General features: G+C 39.9%; 2 protein-coding genes across 8 annotated transcripts; one reads left to right on the top strand and one right to left on the bottom strand.

Annotated features, from left to right (window-relative positions):
- Positions 1-32: 32 nt before the first annotated feature.
- On the top strand, positions 33-8,657 carry LOC117428441 (carbohydrate deacetylase-like). Of its 7 annotated transcripts, none has more exons than XM_058994188.1 (6): positions 33-317; positions 1,231-1,440; positions 3,452-3,611; positions 4,214-4,313; positions 4,791-4,968; positions 5,410-7,243. In XM_058994188.1, the coding sequence occupies exons 2-6, from the start codon at positions 1,277-1,279 to the stop codon at positions 5,780-5,782; spliced, it is 975 nt and encodes a 324-aa protein (XP_058850171.1). In that variant the 5' UTR covers positions 33-317; positions 1,231-1,276; the 3' UTR covers positions 5,783-7,243. The 7 variants fall into 7 exon arrangements, with proteins under 7 accessions (XP_058850171.1, XP_033903338.2, XP_058850173.1 ...); XM_034047447.3 differs by having other exon boundaries at positions 34-317; positions 1,262-1,440; XM_058994190.1 differs by lacking the exons at positions 4,791-4,968; positions 5,410-7,243 and adding exons at positions 7,310-7,365; positions 7,729-8,657 and having other exon boundaries at positions 162-317; positions 1,262-1,440.
- A 140-nt stretch (positions 8,658-8,797) lies between these two features.
- On the bottom strand, positions 8,798-13,670 carry LOC117428442 (ubiquitin-conjugating enzyme E2 L3). The gene is made up of 4 exons (XM_034047454.3): positions 13,522-13,670; positions 11,580-11,675; positions 10,617-10,803; positions 8,798-10,254 (listed from the first exon to the last, which is right to left on the bottom strand). Exons 1-4 carry the CDS (start codon positions 13,633-13,635, stop codon positions 10,100-10,102), a joined length of 552 nt encoding a protein of 183 aa, XP_033903345.1. The 5' UTR covers positions 13,636-13,670; the 3' UTR covers positions 8,798-10,099.
- Between the last annotated feature and the right edge of the window lie 7,566 nt (positions 13,671-21,236).

The raw sequence follows: 21,236 nt of genomic DNA, 5'->3' as shown, positions 1-21,236 counted from the left end.
AACGGCACTACTGACCAGCGTCTTCATAGCAGTGTTATTGTGAAGACAAAAAATATGCGAAAATAAGAAGGTGTTTTAAATATCCCAAATAAACACACAAACAAACACATGCATAACACATTCTGTATAGGGTCCTGTTTGTCACATCTTAGTAAAACAGGCTTCACCAAGGGTTAGCACCAGAGGGCGCTAACCCCGGAAAAGGAACCGAATAACTGCTACAGAAACCGCACTTTAACCAAGCTATTCCGGCTGGTTCTCTGTCTGTACTGTGATCCGTGGCATTGATGATGGATCTCCGCGTGGGTTTATGATGGGTAAGCGCATACTGTTATTAGATCCACTAACTAGAACTAAGTGAGACGGAGCTATTGATTTCCTTCTTCCATTTCATCAGGTAGTTTGCATTTGAAACGGAGCCGCTGTGTGAACTGGATAGCACGGTTTATTTTCTCCATGTATCTCTGCCCCGTTGCTGTTGATTACAGGCGTGATAATCGTAGTATTTCTGTATTTATACTCGATTCTGCAGTTCAGTGCGAGGGAGTAAAGGCTTATATAAAGCACAGGGATATAACATGTCTATTCCAGGGCTGCCAATTCAGACGTGACAGCTGTGTGGTGCCACAATAAAGGGGAGGTGTCTTAAAGGTAGCGCTACATTAAAAAAAAAAAAAAAAGTCGGGGCGATTTAAAGTGACTGGAAGTACACCTACATGGATCATGTGTTTGTTTTTATGTAATAATGGGATTTTACACTCGGTACATCACTACACATTAGTACAAGTATTAAACCGTTAACAAATCAATGCTTTTAAAATGTCAAGGTTTTTTTTTTTTAGGAGAAATTCCATATTGTATTGAACTTGTTTAACAATATGACCGCATTTATGTTATTCAATTACTTTAGTAGAAATGATTTAGCTTTTTAAAAATGGAAAGAATGCCAAGCTGTCCGGTAGTATTGCAGTAGCCCATTGTACTGTATTACAGCCGCGCATACTTGAAATACGTGTATTCCATTTGCTGCAGGGAAGTTAGCCTGATTGGGTAGCCTAATCAATGACGCAGCTTTGTGATAAAGACGCTTTTTTTCCCATGGAAATTCTTGTTGTGAGAATATGTTACAAGTCGTATCTGAAGCGTTGAGTTTCCCGTCAGCACTGATGAAACGAAGAGAAGCCACTCCTCTTTTTTTTTTTTTTTTCATTGTATGCACTTTGTTATCAGAGCCCGTATTGGCTGTTCCCTCTCTGGTTAGCTCCGGTGTTGGAGAATGCCCCAGCCGCGAGTAAAGTTAGTGGTGACGGGAGATGACTTCGGGTACTGTGCGCGGAGGAATCGAGGCATAGTGGAATGCTTTCAGAAGGGGGCGATCTCCAATGTGTCTCTACTGGTTAACGGCATGGCCGCGGAGGAGGCCGCTGAAATATCTAAAAGGTATCCTTTTTATCTCTTTCTGATACTCTCTAGTTGTACCACATCTGGAAATGTGCACTTGGCTGTTATTATAAGCGTTAAATTTATCCACGGTATTTGCAAAAACGAAACATTCTTCCAGCAATTCATTAAAGTCGAGATGTTGAGATAAGGACAGCTGGCTGCCTGGGTCAGAGTTTGAGTCACGTTGATCAGTGGATGGGTCTTGTAAAAAAGCGCTATTGGATGAATTGCCCCAGCTGAAACTTTGATCAAGATTCCAAGGGGCGATCGAATCCTCTTCGCTACCGGGGCAGCAGTGTGGAGTAGTGGTTAGGGCACTGGACTCTTGACCGGAGGGTTGTGGGTTCAATCCCCAGTGGGGACACTGCTGTTGTACCCTTGAGCAAGGTACTTTACCTAGATTGCTCCAGTAAAAACCCAACTGTATAAATGGGCAATTGTATGTAAAAAAAATAATGTGATAACTGTATAATGTGAAATAATGTATAATGTGATATCTTGTAACAATTGTAAGTCGCCCTGGATAAGGGCGTCTGCTAAGAAATGAATAATAATAATAATCTCCATATATCGAGGAAATGCGCGAGTCCTTTGAAGACACGTTGGACGCAAGATTTTTATTTTATTCGAATTGGTTTTAGTTTAGCTCTGGCACACACTGCTAAAGAGTTGGCCGTACACACCAGATGGTTTTCCATTAGTGTCAGAGCCACTGATCCAGAAGGCATGTTTATGTTTCTTTAGTTTATTTAAATTGATTCTATTATAGAGTGATGCAGGTGTGAAGAGTTTTCTGGTCAACGCTTTTGGCAAAACCCCCTTTTTTAAATGTCTCTTTTGATTCCCGAGCTGTACATAGAGTTTGATTGAGTCAGTTATAACACCCCACTGCTGCAAGTAGTAACCATAGCATTTGACTCTCAGTATAGCTGGATGTAGCCTGTGGCCCTGAATCTAAAACCTGTTGGAATGTAAAGGGAATGCACTCCGGGCGCTGCTTTCTATATACATAAGGTGACCATATGGTTCCGTGTTCAGCTGGACAGTTTGGGACAGTTCAAGCTTTTCAACTCGCAACCCAATGCATTCTGGTAAACGTAGTCCTGCTTCTCTTAAAGGTAAGCATGGTACCTGAGACAGGTAAAACTTATCAGAATGCACTGGCTTGTGAGTTGAAAAGCCTGAACTGTCTCGCTGAACACAGAGCCATGTGGTCACCTTACATATAGAGTATTGTGGTACACACACACTGATAAGTGTAATAGTCCACGGCTAGTATACGTACCACTTACTGTATGTGTTTGGACACAACGCTTCACAATTCCTGTAGTTCATGGAGGTAGTTGTCTGTTGGTTTAACTGTCTTGATTAGATCTCGTGATATAGACAGTAGAGGTGAAGACTCTTGATTCACTTTGGGGTTAGTCTGTCTGTTATGAGCATAGACAGTCTTGTTCAGTATTTGTAAGTCTTGCTTATGGCCAGCAATGCCGTAATGGAAAATGTGATTCAGTTTGCTTCGACTTTGTCCTGTGTCTTTTCTCTATGGGCCTAGATTATGTTACACACCCAAGGGCGTGGTTTACTAAGTAAATGTCATGCTTGACATATACTTCATGCTGAATTGCGTCAGTCTGTCATATTCTGGTCTTTACCCTTTATAATAGATTGGCTTATAGAGTGATGCTGTTCAAGTAATAAGCAGTGGTAGCTGTGTTTATCTGGATCATAGGCAAATTATTGTTTTCAATCTGTACTGAAACCCTGTTTGCCACTGCCTCATTAGATTGTACCATTCAGGGCTGGAAATAAGACTCATGTTGCATAGCAGTTTGGTTTTACTATGAGTCTAATGAGACTGAGCTTGATCCCAGTAGACTGTGGCTAATCAAGCCTGTATTAAAACCTGGAATGGGTGAAAGTGCCATGCAACAGGAGTCTTATTTCCATGCTTGTGTAACATGTTCAGTGTTGAGGTTCCGAGCTGATCTGAGTCTTTCCCTTACAGACACAGCATTCCTATAGGCCTCCATGCAAACCTGTCAGAGGGCCTTCCAGTCTGTGACACGCTCCCAAAGGGTTCTTCCCTTGTGAACGACGATGGATATTTTCACGGGAAGATGGGATTCAGGAAGGCATTAAGGAACGGGCAGTTGAAGATGATAGAAGTGAGTTGAAGCAAAGTCAGAGGTCCTTCAGAACCGGGGTTTGGAAAGTTGCACGTGATTTCCTTGCATTCGTTCATGCACAGCTTTGAAAGAAGCCCCTGTTAAAGCAAACCGTTTGCATGCTTTACTGCAGGAACGCCTGTTCCTGTTTCACATGCTAGGTCAGGTCACCTCAGCAGTGTCTTCAGGCTCCAAGCTCCAGCTGAAATAGCCTAGGAAGTGAAATCCTATCTGAAAGTAAGCCCTGAAGATATGTGTGTGCTATAACATGTGTTTCTGTCAGAACTGCCCATAGTAAACCTAATGGAAGCACACAACATGGAAGATTGATGGAATTATTTAATTAGCTACAAGCCTTTTAAAAGCCAACAGTATCCCTGTGCTGTTTGGTGTGGGCACTGCTACACTGCACTGCTGTCGTGTGCAGTAAGTACAGGAAGCACAATGAAGGGATCAAACCGGTCACAGGCAAGGGATGCAAATGCAATGGATTCATTCGTTTTTTTTAGGATTCAAGCTTGCCTACATTATGGCAATGAGTGGTGAACGAGGTTTATGAAGCACTTGAACTGATTTGTACGATTTTGTGTTATTTTGTGCAGGTGGAGCAGGAATTGAAGGCACAGGTCCAGCTGTTCTGTGAACTGACCGGTCAGCTACCTCATCACATGGACGGTCATCAGCATGTCCACGTACTGCCAGGTAGGGAGTCCCAGGCCAACCTCGTAAGACCCTTTGGCACGACGCTATATAAATGAAATGGTGTGGTATGGCATGGGATGGTTCTGAAAACGATCAGACTTCAAATGGTCAAAGACAGACGGGGAAACATTGCATGCAGCGCTTTATTTAGTACAATTGTGTGCAAATAACTATTCAGAAAAATCCATGTGAAGAAGTCCACTGTGGGGGAATGAAGGTGCTGCAGTACAGTGTATTGTCAGGCTGGAACAGGTGTGGTTACAAGAAGTTACAAGCAGGTGGTATTTTTTATTAGGGGGCGGGGCTCGTTGGGTTGTTCCAGTTATTTGTCCAACCCTCATAGCGTAAGCATGAATCAAATCAACATGTTTAACCCCGAACGAGCTTCGATGGGCTGAATAGCCAGCTCTCAAGCGTCTGCTTCCTTCTGTCCTCGGGTTCTCAAAAGCAGCTCTGTTTGTGTTGCCGGTGCTGCAGGAGTGCGGGATGTGTTTGCGAGGGTGCTGTCGGATCATCAGATCCGATTCACACGAGTCCCTGTTGAGCCCGGGCTTCACCACTGCACCTGGCTCAGCCCCCAGCTTCGGGGGTTTTACCTGCAGGTGGAGCAGGACTCCCTCGACTCCATCCCAGTGTTTCTAAAGCACGGCATCAGGTACTGAGGACTTTTATTTATTGAATAACTTACCGTACATTGAGACTGGAAGAATGCAGATTGTTTAGTTACCCTGTGAGCCCCTAAAGCTGTTTCACAGCAGAGTTATAGCTGGGCCAACAATTACTATCTCGTGCTTTACCTCCGTAATAACTTTTATGAGTGTCTCTCATGGTAAGCGGCTGTCTCTGTAATCTTTGTATAATCATTAACATTTTATTGTGTGCCGCACATTTCTAATGGTGTTGGAGGACCCCCATTCAGCCTCACTGTGAAGCAGAACACAGGAAGCACTCCATTGCTCTGCTCTGGCATCCAGCTCCGACGTATAGAACATGCTTAGGAACATGTCATTAAACAAATACACTGAGCAGCAAAAGTGCTGTAACCCACGTCGAAAGTATCTGGAACAACACCATTTATTTACCTGCTCTTTTTCAGGTGGCCCCACGCCTATATTGGTCTCACCACAGTGGGTATGAGCATGTCTGTGGCCAGTCTAAAAACAGCCCTGCAGAATGCTGTAGGGACACCGTCACCCTCCTCCAGCAGTGAGAATGCAGAGCCGCGCTCTCGCTGTGATCTCACAGCGGTGCCTGGCAGCTCCCAGAAGGGTGACGGCACGTTGACAGTGGAGCTCATGGTGCACCCGGGCTATCCCAGCCTGCCCCAGGAAGGGGGGTGCGGCGAGGGTCCCGACGACTTCTCCCAGTCCCTGGACCGACTGCACGAGCTGCGCACGCTAACCGACCCCGAGCTGCGGCGCTTATACAAGGAAAAAAACATCCAGCTGTGTGCGTTTAGAGACCTGTAGGTGGTGCACGCTTACGTGCAAGCCGTAGAGATGTGCAGGGTGCTAAGGATGGCACTGCTGTGGAAGGGGCGGGAGTCCCAACCAAACTGAAGGAAGTGTTGTGTGCTCCAGTGAAAGACTGCATCGGGGTATTCTGAATGTCCTTCAGACGGCTGGAGGCCATGCTAAGCAGTAATACTAACTGGCAGCTGCTTAGTAAAGGACCTGTGATGGTAATCACAACGTGCTGAAGGACTGCAAACCGAAGATTGAAAATCCTTTTTTTGTGGTTGGATTGAAATAATCTTCTTATTACAAATTACAAAGCACAGAATAGAAGCAAAGGCCATGCTGTAGGTGAAAAGTAGCTGCTGCTGCCTCCTGGTGCCTCGAGCGGCTGGTTTCACACGGACCCCGATTAGCACGGATGTGAAACCAGCCCCGTGTGTCGCAGTTCAAACTCACTGCAGCGGCCGAGCTGCACACTGACAATGCGACCTGCAGCACGATGCAGCAGCTTCGTTTTCTATTGTGTTGCATGTGAAATCATTGCATGTACTCCACTTGTGTTGAAAAGCAGAAGACCTCAGTTAAAGGGGGGCAGTGATATTGTCAGCACTCCTGTTGTTGCCAGTAGAAGTCCATTGTGTCTTAGAAGGCATGCAGCCTTGGTTTCTTCAGTTGTATTTACCATCATAATCCTTGTACACATTATTAATGTGGAAGATTTTATACCTCAAGAATCATGAAACACAATCCGTTTTGATGTCGGCTGTGCTATTTCATTATTCACCCTTTTTTTCACCAGATGCAGATACACTTTTTAATAAACGTTTGAAGAAAATAACACTGCAATACTATTTGAAATACTGTTTGATATTACCTGGTCTATTTCAACAACTGCATTTCTGTATAGAGAGAGATGGAAGGAATGCTGTAGATAATAATGATGTATTATTGTGTTATTTATATAATTATGATATATTCACCGTGGACAGGAAGACTGATGACATTAGCTTTTTTGTTACGATTTCTATATGTTCTCAGAATCAGAATGTAATTTTAGTAATAAATGGATTCTATAAAAACATGTTTGCATTGCTTTTCTCATTAGGTAAATGTGTTTTGTGTTTTAATTCCCGATGGAAGGGCTCGACGAATCAATAAGATCTACAATAAAGGGAAGTTCTAAATGTGTGTTTTAGTGTCTGTGGAAATCATTCCACACAAAATAAGAGTTGTGCTCCACATACTGACTGAATATTCAATTACTGGACATCGATACTACCTAGTACCAGCCTTCCACCTGCATAGGACTTTTTCACCATGGTATTAATAATTGAACATAATAAAGACTATTTAGCAGGACAGTTACAGATGGTAAAGCAACTAAACTATTAGCTTCACATTAAAAAGGTTGTGTGGTCCAGTGGTTCAATAAAAGGGCTTGTAACCAGGAGGTCCCCAGTTCAAATCCAGCTCACCTCCATGACTCTCACTGTGTGACCCTGAGCAAGTCACTTAACCTCCTTGTGCTCCGTCTTTCAGGTGAGATGCTGGAAGTGACTCTGCAGCTGAGGCACAGTTCACACACCCTGGTCTCTGTAAGTCGCCTGGATAAAGGCGCCTGCTAAACAAACTAATAATAATAAACATGCCAATTGCTGCACAGATATCTACATTGTAACACAAGCTGCCTACTAAAAGAAGCAGCAAGATTGTACTGTATGGTTTCATTTTCTTTCCAGAAGTACTGAGTGCAGCGTTTCATTAGTGTTTATGGATAGCTCAATATGCTTCTAATAGATGTGTGAATATATATATATATATATATATATATATATATCATTGTAAGAAATAGAAGACCATGTTATAGATATGCAACACTGTTACTCAGAATGGATTTCTTATTTTGCTGTTGAAATAGCTTGTTTGTATTTCCTAATCTGTTCTCTTCCCATGAAAAGGTGTGTGAGAGGTTGAAATGAGTGAGTTTGTGAAGGAGGCTGCCACCCACACATATCCTGGTGTTCAAAGGAAATACAAGCTGGGAATCCTCCCACTGAACGAGACTAGCAAGAGCAAAACATGGTGGCACTGCCGTTTCCCCTTAGCAATCTGAACAAGCCATTCTTCTTCCTGCCTGTTTGTTTTCATCCTGAACCCTTCCCGACTCTTTTTCCTACATGGACTGGTTACTTGCCTGGTTCCCTGAGACACAGATTTATGCACTGTGTGATTAGCAAGGCAGCAATACTCAATGCTTACACATTATGAAATTAATGTATGTGGAGAAATTACAAAAAAACAAGCATTCGAATTGCTTCAATGTATGACCATGCTAGGCTTTGACAAAAATAGCCCATTATTTCTACGAAGAGTAGAATTTATTTTTCACCTGTGCATAGTAGGATGTAAAAATATCTGCAATTAAAGACATATTTGCATTTGTAGATTTATGACATACCAATAGGTTTTTATTAGGTAAGACATTTTCCAAGCAAAGTGATGGTACATCCCAGGGAAATAAAGTGATTACATTTGGTGTTCTTGTTGACCACAGATGAAAAGGCAATTTTACTCTAGGAAATCATTCCTTAGGTAAACAAACCCTTCTGTTTCCATTAATCATCGCATGTTTGTTTATATACAGTAGTATGGCTGTTGGTCCTGTAAGCACCCCAGTCGGCTTGTATTGATGTGCACATCGCTGTGTAGAAGATTCAATACCTTTTATAGAAAAACAAAGTGGTGAAGGAAATACCTTGAATGAGACAACACATACCTAAAACCATTAGCATACAGCTGAAATGAACACAGCGACTGCTAGAGTTCAGAGTAAACTGGGCATGGTTATTCTATTGTTTATTATTAAATATTGGGCCAAATTACAAAAATCCCATATGAATTGTGTATTGGTTCCTTCTCTTATTTACCTCTGTACATCATTACCTTTAGGTCACTTAAATGCTGCTGCTATTAATTGCATTGGGGGTCTGTTTTGGATCTCAATAACCACACTACAGAGCTCTGGGGTATGTGGAAGTAGACCTCATTTTTATTTTTGGCTATTTTCAGAAAATATGCTGTGTTCATAAATACAGTCAGGAAACTTAATAAAGCATCACTATCCCAAAAAAAGAAAAAAACTGCAGAAAGAAAAAGTAAACCCAAGGAAAGAGTGCATTTAACACATTAAAAGACAACTACACTATTTAGTGCTAATGTGGGATCGCAATTACTGCACAAGCACTCTGAATATTCATATACTTGTAAGAATGTTTGCTGCGTTTCAACAAACATTGTAAAAGTATGTTCTTAAAAGGGTAGCATTTTTCACATATGCAGCTGCAATGACTCCGCAAAACCTGGTATCATACAGGTCCCAAAACACTTAGCGTGTAACTATTACTACCTGTCTAACTTACATTTCCTTCTGACACACATGCAAGTTAATGTTCATTTGTATTTATTTAGTGGCATTTTATATATATATATATATATATTCTACATTGCGTTTTGCTGCTGTCTCAGGGAATGTTTTTTTTTTTCAGTTAATGCCAACTGTAAATGTATCAGTTTCTACACTGAAAAGGAAACTAGAACCTGTTTGTGTTATGTGAAAAAAGAAAACAAATCTTTAAACGTTTATGATCCAAACTTTGTAAGCAGTAATCTCGTAACAAATTCTTTAATGACAAACAAACCTTTTTTTTTTTTTTTTTTAATGTCGTAAACATTAGAATTGGTGACTAGGCTGTAATTCTGATTATTAAATGTTACAAACTGAATGCTAGGGGAATTGATAAAGCAAGTTCCACAGAATGCAAAAGTAACATGAAACAGTTGTCATCCACCTTCAGGACTGCTGCTTTACCAAGACATTCTCATGGGGAGGGGAGGAGTGGGGAAGAAAGCAGAATTCAGGGGACAGCATAGAAAAGAAAGTTTAACAGAACCACCACAACATTTTTTTTCTTCTTTCCTGAAGGGCTTAAGATCTGGCTTTGAAAACATTAATCAAATATATTCGCAACATATGTATAGCCTACTGAAGCAGTGATTTTAAACAAACAAAGCACAACTAAAACATTTTGTGTGTATTTTTAATCCCATCTTTACAGGTTATTTTCTAAACCATCTTTTTTTTTTTTGCATTTTATTTTTTAATCATTTTTTTTGGATTTAAGAAAACAGTAGAAAGTTAGTAACAGACACAAGCAACACCATGGGGTGGCACGTCTGTGATCCACATTGAGTCCTGCTTCGAGGTGCTTCTGAAACGCACTGCTCTGGGTCTGCTAGAATGAGTTTTGTGGGATTCACAACAGCCAAGTCTTAGTCCACTGGTCGCTTTTCACCATATTTCTTTGTAAACTCTTCTGCATTCTTAAAGAATTTTTTACGGTCCTTTGAGTATTCTTCAGCCAAGTCAGCCCTCAGTGGGTGCTCAGGTTGTGGGTCATTCACCAATGCTATGAGGGACTGGATAACTTAAAAACAAAAAGGCACACAATTACTACAGGTTCTCAAACTTGACACAATAAACCACTTCCAGAACACTCACAAACTGAAGTTCATAACTTGATATTGTCTATTCCCCTCTGCAATGAAGGAAGGTCAAATTTTTATTCTTAACTGGAATTGTCAATATGCATGAATCTGCGGAAAGTTGACACCTGTCTACAATGACCACCTAGACGACTTTAATAAAAAACGAAACAAAATCACTTTCACAAGGAACCTTTGTCAGGAATTCCCTAGGAAAAATGTTTCGTATGTCTATATATCCATCTACCCAGCCCCTACATTACTCTTAAATAAATACAATTTCAGGTATAGTATTTGCACTTACCCTGGTCGGTTTTGGTAGCTGGTTTCCAGTTTTCTGCGCTAATGACTGGCAGACACACCTGCCCTTTCTCATCAATGTTGGGATGGTAGATCTTTGTTTTAAAGGTGATCTTGGGTGGTTTGAAAGGATACTCTGCTGGAAAGTTGATTTCAATCCGGAAGGCTCCTTTGTCATATGGTGGGTTATCCTTTAAGAAAACATACAACAGGTTAAAAAGATGAAGGTTAAAGAAATACATTATGATGGCGTTGAATCAAAACTGAAATCTGAACCAACAACAATCAAACGTGGCAGTCATTTTGCTGCACCAAAATGTTTGTGGGTATGCATTTAACACTCAGGCGTGGTATATGTAGCCATACTAAAAGAAACATATCCCATTCGTTGACAAATGTTTCAACTAGAAATGAAACACTTTACTAGCTTTTTATGTACGGCATCCATCAGTTAAAGTATGTTCCTAAAATGCCTATGAAATTCCTGTATACAACTACTGTAAAGCACTGCTTTAGAAATCGGTCAACTCAACTGAAACAATGACAGTAAACCAGCTGTCAATCTATCCAGAACTGAGGTTTTGTTGGCTAAAGCTGGACCCTGATCAGCACCTGCCATTTATCTTGCATGCCCCTGACCATGTACAAAATATGCCTCAATGGCTAAATGGAGTGCAGCGCCACCTTGGAAACAGTGGACAAGTAAACTCCTTTACAGTATATAGGCCTATGCCATATAAACCAGAACTAAGTCAATCTGGCTCAAGTGCAGCATGTCATTTCAATCAAAGAGCATGTTGGTATGGGAATGAAATACCTGGTTTATAAACACACAAAATTGCCTACATTTAAATCTGTGTGTCTGAAAGAGCATGACAGTCATTTTACCATAATGTCCGATACAGTACAATTTGTAAGTTTTATGAAAACCATATAGTTTTATTTCCTACTTTGATTGGATACTTACAGGAACAATGAGCCCTTGCCAGTTCAAAATATTTGAATCGTCAACTATGATGTGACGGAAATTTCTCATTCCAGATTTGCGGATTTCATCAAGTTCCTGTAAAAAAAAAAAATTTACATTAAGGATATTTTTAAAAAAACAAAACATTTTTTTCACCACTGTCTATAATAATGTCATTTTAAGAACGACATGGGTTTCAGGCTAAGCCTTGGTGGAATGAGCACTTTTGACACAATATACTTTGTTCTGGTTACTGTCCTGTCATTTTCCTTACACAACATGTTGTCATGCTATGCACATTCTAGACATTCTTTTCATTTAAAATGTAACTTGAATTTGCATTACATACTGAAAACAAAAGTTACAATTCTACTGTATCAATTTAAGCATGAAACTATTAACTGGACTAACACTAAATCAGAAGTGACCAGTTTAACAAAACACAATTTAGTAGGCTGCTAGCTTCCAGAATGTAATTCTATCTGTTTCATAAGTTTAACAGAAATCAGCTCAGCTAGATGTCTCTTTTTTTCTTCTGTATCATCAAAACAGATTACAGACTGCTACAATAGCAGATACGGCATTTAATAACTGCAAAATGATGCTTTTGTGGATGGCACTGACATGGTGACATGGCTTGTTCCGATGTGCTATAGCATAGGCGCACATATAATCCCCCACTTGTTTTGGGTAAAATATCAGATCATTTAAAAACAAATAAAATAATCGATGCTCTTTGTTCAATATTCAAAAGGTCTTGGATCTCCGATGTTTGGAATCTGATGGCACAGCTCAACAGTCGTTTTAAGGTTTAATACAGTATGGTCTGATTGGGATGTAACATGAAATCAAGCTGATCACTTTTTACATTATACATCAAATGCGAATTATTAATGTGTTTAACCCGTGTCTAAATCAGCCCAGTCAAGGAATCTCAATGCAACTCAGGTGTGGCAGCACTGCTGCATGTGTGTTTTATTATGATGATCATTAGTTTCGGTTTTTATTTTGCTTCTTGCATTGGCCTGTAGTGTAGTGGGCCTTTCCAAGAAATTTTACGTTGAACTACGAAACTAAAGCTAATTTCTGACAATTTGAGGACAACTCCCTGGGCCACTAGTGAAACTGAAAATAACGTCACAAAATGACAGTTGAATCCGATTTTACATCTGTATGTTCCTAAAAAAAACAAAGTCGAATAGATTATTCATCACACTAATTTCGAAAGAAATATAACAAACAGACCATACTGAAATGTTCATACTGCAACGGCAGATAATAAAAACACCGATACATTCGATGTATTTAGATAAAAAATAATAATTGAAGTCAAAATGACAAATTATGTAAAACAATGACGTAGATATCCGTTCGCGGATTTATTACACAATTACAAACCACACAACAAATATTCAACCGGCAAATTGCCTTTTCTATGTGTTGTTTTACACTACAGAGCCGGGTTGCGGTGGATATAATAATCTCACAGTCAATTCAGAAAATAAAAGACTGTGCACTTCCTGTGTGTCAGTCAAGTAACCCAACCGTCCTTTCAAATTACCAGAGCGGAATCAGATTTTAAAACAAACATTCCCCGGCTAACGCCACCGCAACAGCATTATACACGAACAGTATACAAAATGTCTATTCTGAACGCGAGTTAAAGAGTGAAAATGTCGTGTGTAAAAGGGAACACCCGGTTACGACACTGTTCTGGCCTGCATGCCGGTGGTTGTTTTTCTGCCTCGGACAGGATCATTATATTACATTCGCCTTGTCACCATTTTCTAAACGGGGAACCGACGATATCTAAACTGTGTCCAACGACTAACACGCCTCTCTTGCGACTCTTTGTTTAAGTTCGAGACCGAACCGTTATTTTTAAATATATATATATATAATTCAAATAGTAACAATAAAACAAATGCACCGGGAGATTTACCTTCCCCAACCTCCTGCTCGCCGCCATCTTGGATCTAGTGAATTCTCCCAGAACACACGGCGGCGGCAGGGCGGCTAAAGCCACGGCCCTTCCTGCTCGGGTTATTAAACACATGCCACCCGCTAACAGCGCCCATGCCAAAAACGAACTGCGTTTTAATTTGAAACAACAAGGACAGCCACGCTGTTACAGTGCACCGTTTAATAATCTCAAAACAATGCTACAATTTGACCAGCAGGCTTCTACCTTAAAGGAGGGGGGGGGGGGGTATCCCAGGTAAACTTCATTAGAAGGTTCCAGAAGTCGATTGCTAATGAACTGAATTGATTAGTTTTACTTTCTATATCATGATTTACTTATATTTAAGATGCATGTGTTTTTTTCTTTCTAAATGTAAAGTACCCAGTTGTCAGTGTATTGATTTCCATATGCAAGTGACCCGTGTGATTCTGCTGCGCAAGTGTAGCACAATGTACTGTATAGTGTGTTCTGTGGTGCATATAGAATACGCTAGAGGGCAGCAGTGTGGAGTAGTGGTCAGGGCTCTGGACTCTTGACCGGAGGGTCGTGGGTTCAATCCCTGGTGTTGTATCCTTGAGCAAGGTACTTTACCTAGATTGCTCCAGTAAAAAAAAAAACCAACTGTATAAATGGGTAATTGTATGTACAAATAATGTGGTATCTTGTAACAATTGTAAGTCGCCCTGGATAAGGGCGTCAGCTAAGAAATAAATAATAATAATAATAATAGTATTCTATATAACTAAAGCCATTCTCAAAAATAGTATTTTGTGGTATGTATCATCATCATCATCATCATCATCATTATTATTATTATTATTATTATTATTATTATTATTATTATTATTATTATTATTTATTAGCAGGCGCCCTTATCCAGGGCGACTTACAGTTGTTACAAAATATCACAGTACAGATAAGAGCAGTTATGAAATACACTAAAGTCAGTAGTAAATATGAGCTGAATCAAAGAAGAGAAAATTAATACAGTAAATAATTACGTTTGAGAGGGATTTCGACTAAGACCACCTAACCTTATAGTAAAAATATTTGCTTATAAGAGTAAACTCCATTAAGAGCAAGTAGTGGGTAGGATAAATGGATACCGATTTATCTGCATGGTGCTACAGCAGCCTTATAAACAACAGGGTCTAGTTAGTGTGGACTTCACAGTGTAGCGTAACATTAGATACAGCGCTTAGCCCTTACCACCAATCAGGAATTAGATGTTGGAGCAGAGGGGAGGGACTTACGTGAGGAGCAATGTAACTGGAGGAGAGAATGGAAAGGGGGAGGTGCTGGAGGAGGAGCGAAAAAAAAGGAGAAGGCAAGAGAATAGAAGAGAGACGGGGGCGCGAGGGTGAGGTAAAAAAATAACAGAAAGAAAGAAACGGAATAAATAGGTTTTTTTTTTACATCTTCAGCTAAAGAAATACATCTATCAGTTGATTGTTAAATAATTTAGCAATGCTATGTGTTTTTAGAATAGAGAGAGCTAACCGCGCTTTTTAAAAGTTAGTGTTGTTCGTGTGTTTTAGAGTGTCTAGTAAGGAAAACCGTTGGCCGGTACCTAACAGATGAACCCTGAGTATTTTGATATTTATACAACAGAAATACCCCTAAAGTACTATATTATTCTACAGAGCCTGTCACAAATCCCATAGAACTTGTACTATATTAGTCTAGAAAATGTTCATATGGTTTTGTACATGAATTCATGGTACTGGTTTTGGAGGTTTGTTTAATAGCCCCATTTGTTTTTCATAGATAAATTTGTGATATATGTTGCCTTTCAAATTTAAAGCTGCAGCGTTACTTCCAAACATCTTCAAAGATTGACTTAAGAGGTACCAAGTTTGTAAAATGTGTAGAAGTTTTTTCTTAAACCCTCTGTTCTATAGCAGGGGACATCTTGGCCCACTGTTGGAATGTCCATAATTAATTTATTGAACCAATTAAACAGCTGACCAGGTCCTTAATCATTTAATTATACTTATTAAACAGCCACCATTGATTTAGACCCAAGAGCGAACCAATACTTTAAACTGCATTTTATTACCTGACTTTAGTTTCCTAACCCTATGGAGATACTTCAGATACAGAACTCAAGATAAACTGCTCTATCCTGGTGCCTTTGCTGTAGATCACATGGTCTGATTGCAGACAGACAATTGGACTGCTCATTTACATATGTAAGTACAAATATTAATCTAAATATGACATAATATATGAAAATACAGACCCAGCCTTAAAATGCCCAAAGATAGCCTACTTATAGGCCAATGTAAAACAATGAACATATAATCAAAAGCAACAATTGTTTCGCGTTATGGTAATCAAATGATAGCAATGTATTAATGCACACAGAGACATGTTGATCTGGTTTAAAAACATCTAACTTATTACTTCAAAACATGTTTTCAGATTTTTTTTTTTGTCAAAATATGTTGATAGATGGGGTGACTAACGAAGCAAACTTTATCAGAGTCTTAAACGCTGACATTGAAAGACCCCCTGGTTATAAGCCTAGCACAATGTATTATCCCAAAGGAGACGTTGTAATGAAAAGTAAGGAAAAGTATTCTGTACTTTTAGATGAAATTAATACACAAGAGCCAATGACTGCAATGTAGCGTTTAATCTGTGCTAGCATCACTATGTTTTCTAACGAGACTACCAATGGATAGTCATGGCTCTTGCTTGTCTGTCCGTTTCCTGTATGTGATTCATATATTTTCATCATCTTTTATACTACCATCACAGTTAAATCCACAGTATGCATACACATGTGACGGTGTTGTTATTTTCAATGCCAGGTTATCCCAGTGAGATCCAGAGCTCGTTCCCAAAGGGGGCCTCATGGGACAGCAGGCTCATAACAAATCACACAAAGGAAGTATTTCTGTGAAAGCCATGACCATTATTAAAGAAGGGTTTTAAGAATGTCAAACAAACACTTGTAAAGCAGACTGTACCTGTTATATTCTGACTGAGACTCCTTAGGGTAAGTTAAATCATAGCTGTAGACACATCAGAGCTATACTTCATAATGGCTGTGGCCCTGCCTTCATTTTGATGTAGCCAAGCCTATCGGAACAGCAACTCTGCCCTAGTTGCCTGTGTTCTATGCTTCCATTTGTTTGAGAGGTTGTTGCATTGCACTGGACATTTGACAGGGATTCCTGTGGTTCAACCCCACACAAGAATGTCAGGACTTCAGCACATCATATTATTCTGAAGCATGGGCAGCTTCTGCCTGTAAGCTGGAGTACCATATATCAGCCTGGCCATCACATTTCCCTCCCCTTATTATGGCACCTTTTCCCGTTCCCATTCATTTTTATTTATTTATTTATTTATTTATTTAAAATTTAGTGCTTGCCAATTATTTTTATTATTTTCTCCCAATTTGGAATGGCCAATTATTTTTTAGGCTCAGCTCACCGCTACCACCCCTGCGCTGGCTCGGGAGGGCGAAGACGAACACACAGGTCCTCCGAAGCGTGTGCCGTCAGCCGACCACTTTTTTTCCACACTGTGGACTCACCATGCAGCCACCCAAGAGCTACAGCGTCGGAGGACAACGCAGCTCTCGGGCAGCTTACAGGCAAGCCCACAGGCGCCCGGCCAGACTACAGGGGTCGCTGGTGTGCGGTGAGCCGAGGACACCCTGGCTGACCTTTTTTGGAAGGGGGGAGTGATACCTGATTTTAATAAAAAAAAATATATATATATATGTTTGCAAATACATTTTATTGTTTTCATTGTTCCTAAAGTATATTCCGAATCAATATAAACAAGAACATGCGTGTACAATCTATTGCTTGAGATGTATGCAGTGTACTGAAAAAATGCAGCATACAATTATTATCAGCAGCAGCAGCAGCAGTAGTAAAAAAAGACATGGACAATTCAGTCTTCAGATTTTTCAAGTACTGGTAAGTGTATTTATCTCCACATTAATGCTTACATGTAGTCGACACAGTATTTACACTTTCCGGTATACATTCTCCAGAGTCTGGTTCAATTTTTCTGAAAGAATAAAGACAAGAACCACGGTTAATTTACAACTCCACAAAATGATCACGTATATTTCCCATTTTCTTCATTCTTAAAATGAAATAGCTAGGTGAAAATAATGCTTGTATAACTATATGTGTATTTATCAAACCCCTGATAAATTCATTTTTGTTGTACATCAATGCAAACTTCTTATATAATAACTGCGGTAAACGTAACATTAGGGCCGTATTCACAAAACATTTTTAAGCGAAAATCCAAAGTAGAAATGTTACAGAGGTATTTTTTTGACGCTTTGTAAGATCAATTATTTTATTTTATTTTTAGAAATAGAAAACGCATGCGTCCTTTCGGGTGTTCATCCCGTTCGGTAACAGCTTGCACAGTTCTGACCCTCCGGTTTGGAACGCGCTCGAGCAGTTCTCATTGCTGAAGATTTCTCGCTCTGAACGGTTCAATTGCTTTACAGTGTTCAGAACATCAGTACGTTACCTTTTTTTCTGTGTCCCGTGTTGACACTATCACCGCGTTGTATTTTTAAACATATTTGTATCATGAAAAAATAAATAAAAAGCTGCGATTGGGACAACACTGCAGCACACATAAAGTGACGTGTTTCTTGTAAACACTACAGGTAGATTGGAACAGTTATCTAAAGTAATAGAATGAGGGTTTCGCTCAGGCCGATTTGTTTTGTCTTAAAAAGTAAGCATGCCAGTGTGTTTGTTTACGTAAGCTAAATATTTCTAGAACGGCTAGTTTCACAGACCCAGATTGTACCCGATCTGGAAGTCCTTTGAATGAGACGTTATCGACTGCCTTTCCTCAGGTAACATTCGTTAGTCCGGGATTAGTTATATTTAGGGTCTGTGAAACCAGTCATAAAACACACACTACCATTTTAAAATATTTTGCTTTTAAACATTATTATTATTATTATTTAGCAGACGCCTTTTATCCAAGACGACTTACAGAGACTAGGATGTGTGAACTATGCATCAGCTGCAGAGTCACTTACAATTACGTCTCATCCGAAAGATGGAGCACAAGGAGGTTAAGTGACTTGCTCAGGGTCACACAATGAGTCAGTGGCTGAGGTAGGATTTGAAGCGGGGACCTCCTGGTTACAAGCCCTTCTTCTTTAACCACTGGACCACACAGCCTCCTATATTATTATTATTATTATTATTATTACTATTAATAATAATGTATTTATTTATTTTGTTTAATATGAGGAATGACGTGTGTTCATGGTACATGGCTTTAAAGGATTTAAATAGCCAGTGTAAGTTCCCAGGAGCGTTAGTGCACATCATCCCTATCCGATTTCTCAGTGCGGAACGATTTAATTTGTATATTTCTACTGCTAAACACATAACACTGTAAGTACCTCTCATGTCCCTCAAACAATCGGTGCAGCAGGGTTAGAAATGTGCTTGGGCAAAAGACACAGTGAAGGAATGACATTCAGACATTAAGAACAGCCTTCGCGTTTGTAATTATCTGTTTGGTATAAACATGGATTATATGATAAAGCGTGCAATGTAACGTTAACACAGTGCCAGGTGCCCATAGCCGGCTTCTTTAAATAGGAAACTTACCTTTTCTTGAATTTTCTACAGTGTTTGAAAACTGTTGTTAGAACAGCTCCTTTTAAAGCAGGGCTGCAGACTATGTACAGTATCGGCGTTGCAATTGGGTTCCCCCTTATTAAAATAGAAAGCGGGTTTACTGCCGCGTTCCTCGCAGTGAAACAGACGGTAGTGAAACTGCAAAGACAGGTATTGATCAGCCCCGGGGTCCACAGGATCAGGAAACACGCTGCCACAATTATGATCAGTTGAACGGACGCTTTTCTGCTTTCAGCTTCAGGATTTTGAGGATCACGGTCAAGTTGGTATTTTGCAATCAGATACAGTTTAATGTTCAGTCCGATCATTATAAAGATGCAGCTGATGTTAACAGTAAATGTCAGCCCGGCGTTAACTTTTGCTGCTAGAGCTGAGGTAAGGAGGTTTAAAACAATAACCAATGCGTAGTTGTGAACCCAGATATAAACACAAACCGCAATAGTTACCGGTAGTGTTATTAGACGGTGGTACATGAAGGGAGATCTGACAGCAAAGAACCTGTCCACTTGAGCCGCAAGGATTGTTAAAAAATTAACCCCAAGAAGCGTCGGCGCAATAAAATAGGTTCCATTTTTCATTGGATAGCCCTCCCGTACGTCGAAAATGCCTGAGTAGTACCAAGTCAGTCCTGACAAGAAGTCGCTTATGCTTGTGCTCAGCATGTAGATGAATCTGTTCTCGATTCTTAGCGCTTTGGTTGCTGCAATGGCGATGACTACACACCCGGCTGCTACCACGGGAATGGTTGCTAGTAGAATATGGAGAATGAACAAAGCAACATTCCCGACACTGTCCAACGTTAAAGCTAATGGTACGAGCATTGTGGAGTCAGCGTTTCAGTTCACCACATTCTTCTGAAACCTCGGGTATTTATATCTTGCGAAAAGCAAAGAAAGGCAAGAATGGAAAGACCTACGATTTCTTGTGCTTATAAAAAATGGAATTATCCAGGGACATTGGGAGTTTGCAATCTGCAAACGCTCCCCGGCGATTCATTAAACACCAGTGTTCACTTCACTTCAGTGTCAGACTCCGTTTATATTTAGTCTAGCAGTACTGGCATTCGTTTGAAAGCAGTTGAACTCATTACCCTTATTCTCTAGTGGTGTACCAGCTCCATGTGGTAAAACGCATTTTAACAGGACCACACTGTAAACGAAATATCAGATGAGCTCATATATTAATATATAAATAAAGAAGAATGATTGCATTCTCAAACAATTCAAATCACTTAAACTAAGTGATCAGTAAGCTAAAACTTAAAAACAAATAAGCTAAGTGCTCCGTGTCTGTCTGAGTAGGTTGAAATTTGAATGTGCCGCCCCTGCTAGCTCTGCGACGCTCAGCCAATAGGCAGGGACGGGACGTTGAAAAGAATTGTGGGAAATGTGGGATCAGGCATAGAAGCGAAGGTATATTTCAAGGTCTTAAAACGACATTTTCCACAATTCTTTTCAACGTCCCGCCCCTGCCTATTGGCTGAGCGTCGCTAGCAGGCACATTCAAATTTCAACCTACTCAGACAGACATGGAGCACTTAGCTTATTTGTTTTTAAGTTACTAACTGTCTCTGTTGAACCGAATACTGTTTTGTTTTTAGCCGTATTTTTATTTTCATCGGCAGACGCGCTCTGGATGCAAGCACAGTGCTGATATGTCATTTCCTAAAATTATATTAAGCGAGGTTTTGGGTAAATATAGAAAGAAAAAAGGGAGTGTATATTTGAGCACTAGTACAACAAGACCATGTACGGAATTAAAATGAATGGACTATAGAATAGTCTTTTTTTGTAACAATTTAATTAGTTTAAAAGCAAACAAGATTATCCATAAACTAATGTTAACAGAAAATAAATATAAAAACAGAATTTCGACAAAAGCTGCCGGGAGGCACTGTCGTTGATGATTGCTTGTTTCTACGCGCTTTGAAAAGGGAGTCTCGTCTTCCAGAATATCACTTACAATGTGCACCATCAAAAATAAAAATAAAGTTTCTAAAGAAAATGATTTCAGCAAGCTAGAACACCACACGAACACTTGTCA

This window comes from Acipenser ruthenus, chromosome 21, assembly GCF_902713425.1.
Source record: "Acipenser ruthenus chromosome 21, fAciRut3.2 maternal haplotype, whole genome shotgun sequence".
NCBI classification, from domain to species: Eukaryota; Metazoa; Chordata; class Actinopteri; order Acipenseriformes; family Acipenseridae; genus Acipenser; species Acipenser ruthenus.
Note: the sequence above shows the minus strand (reverse complement) of the source record. Positions and strands in the feature narration are given on the sequence as shown.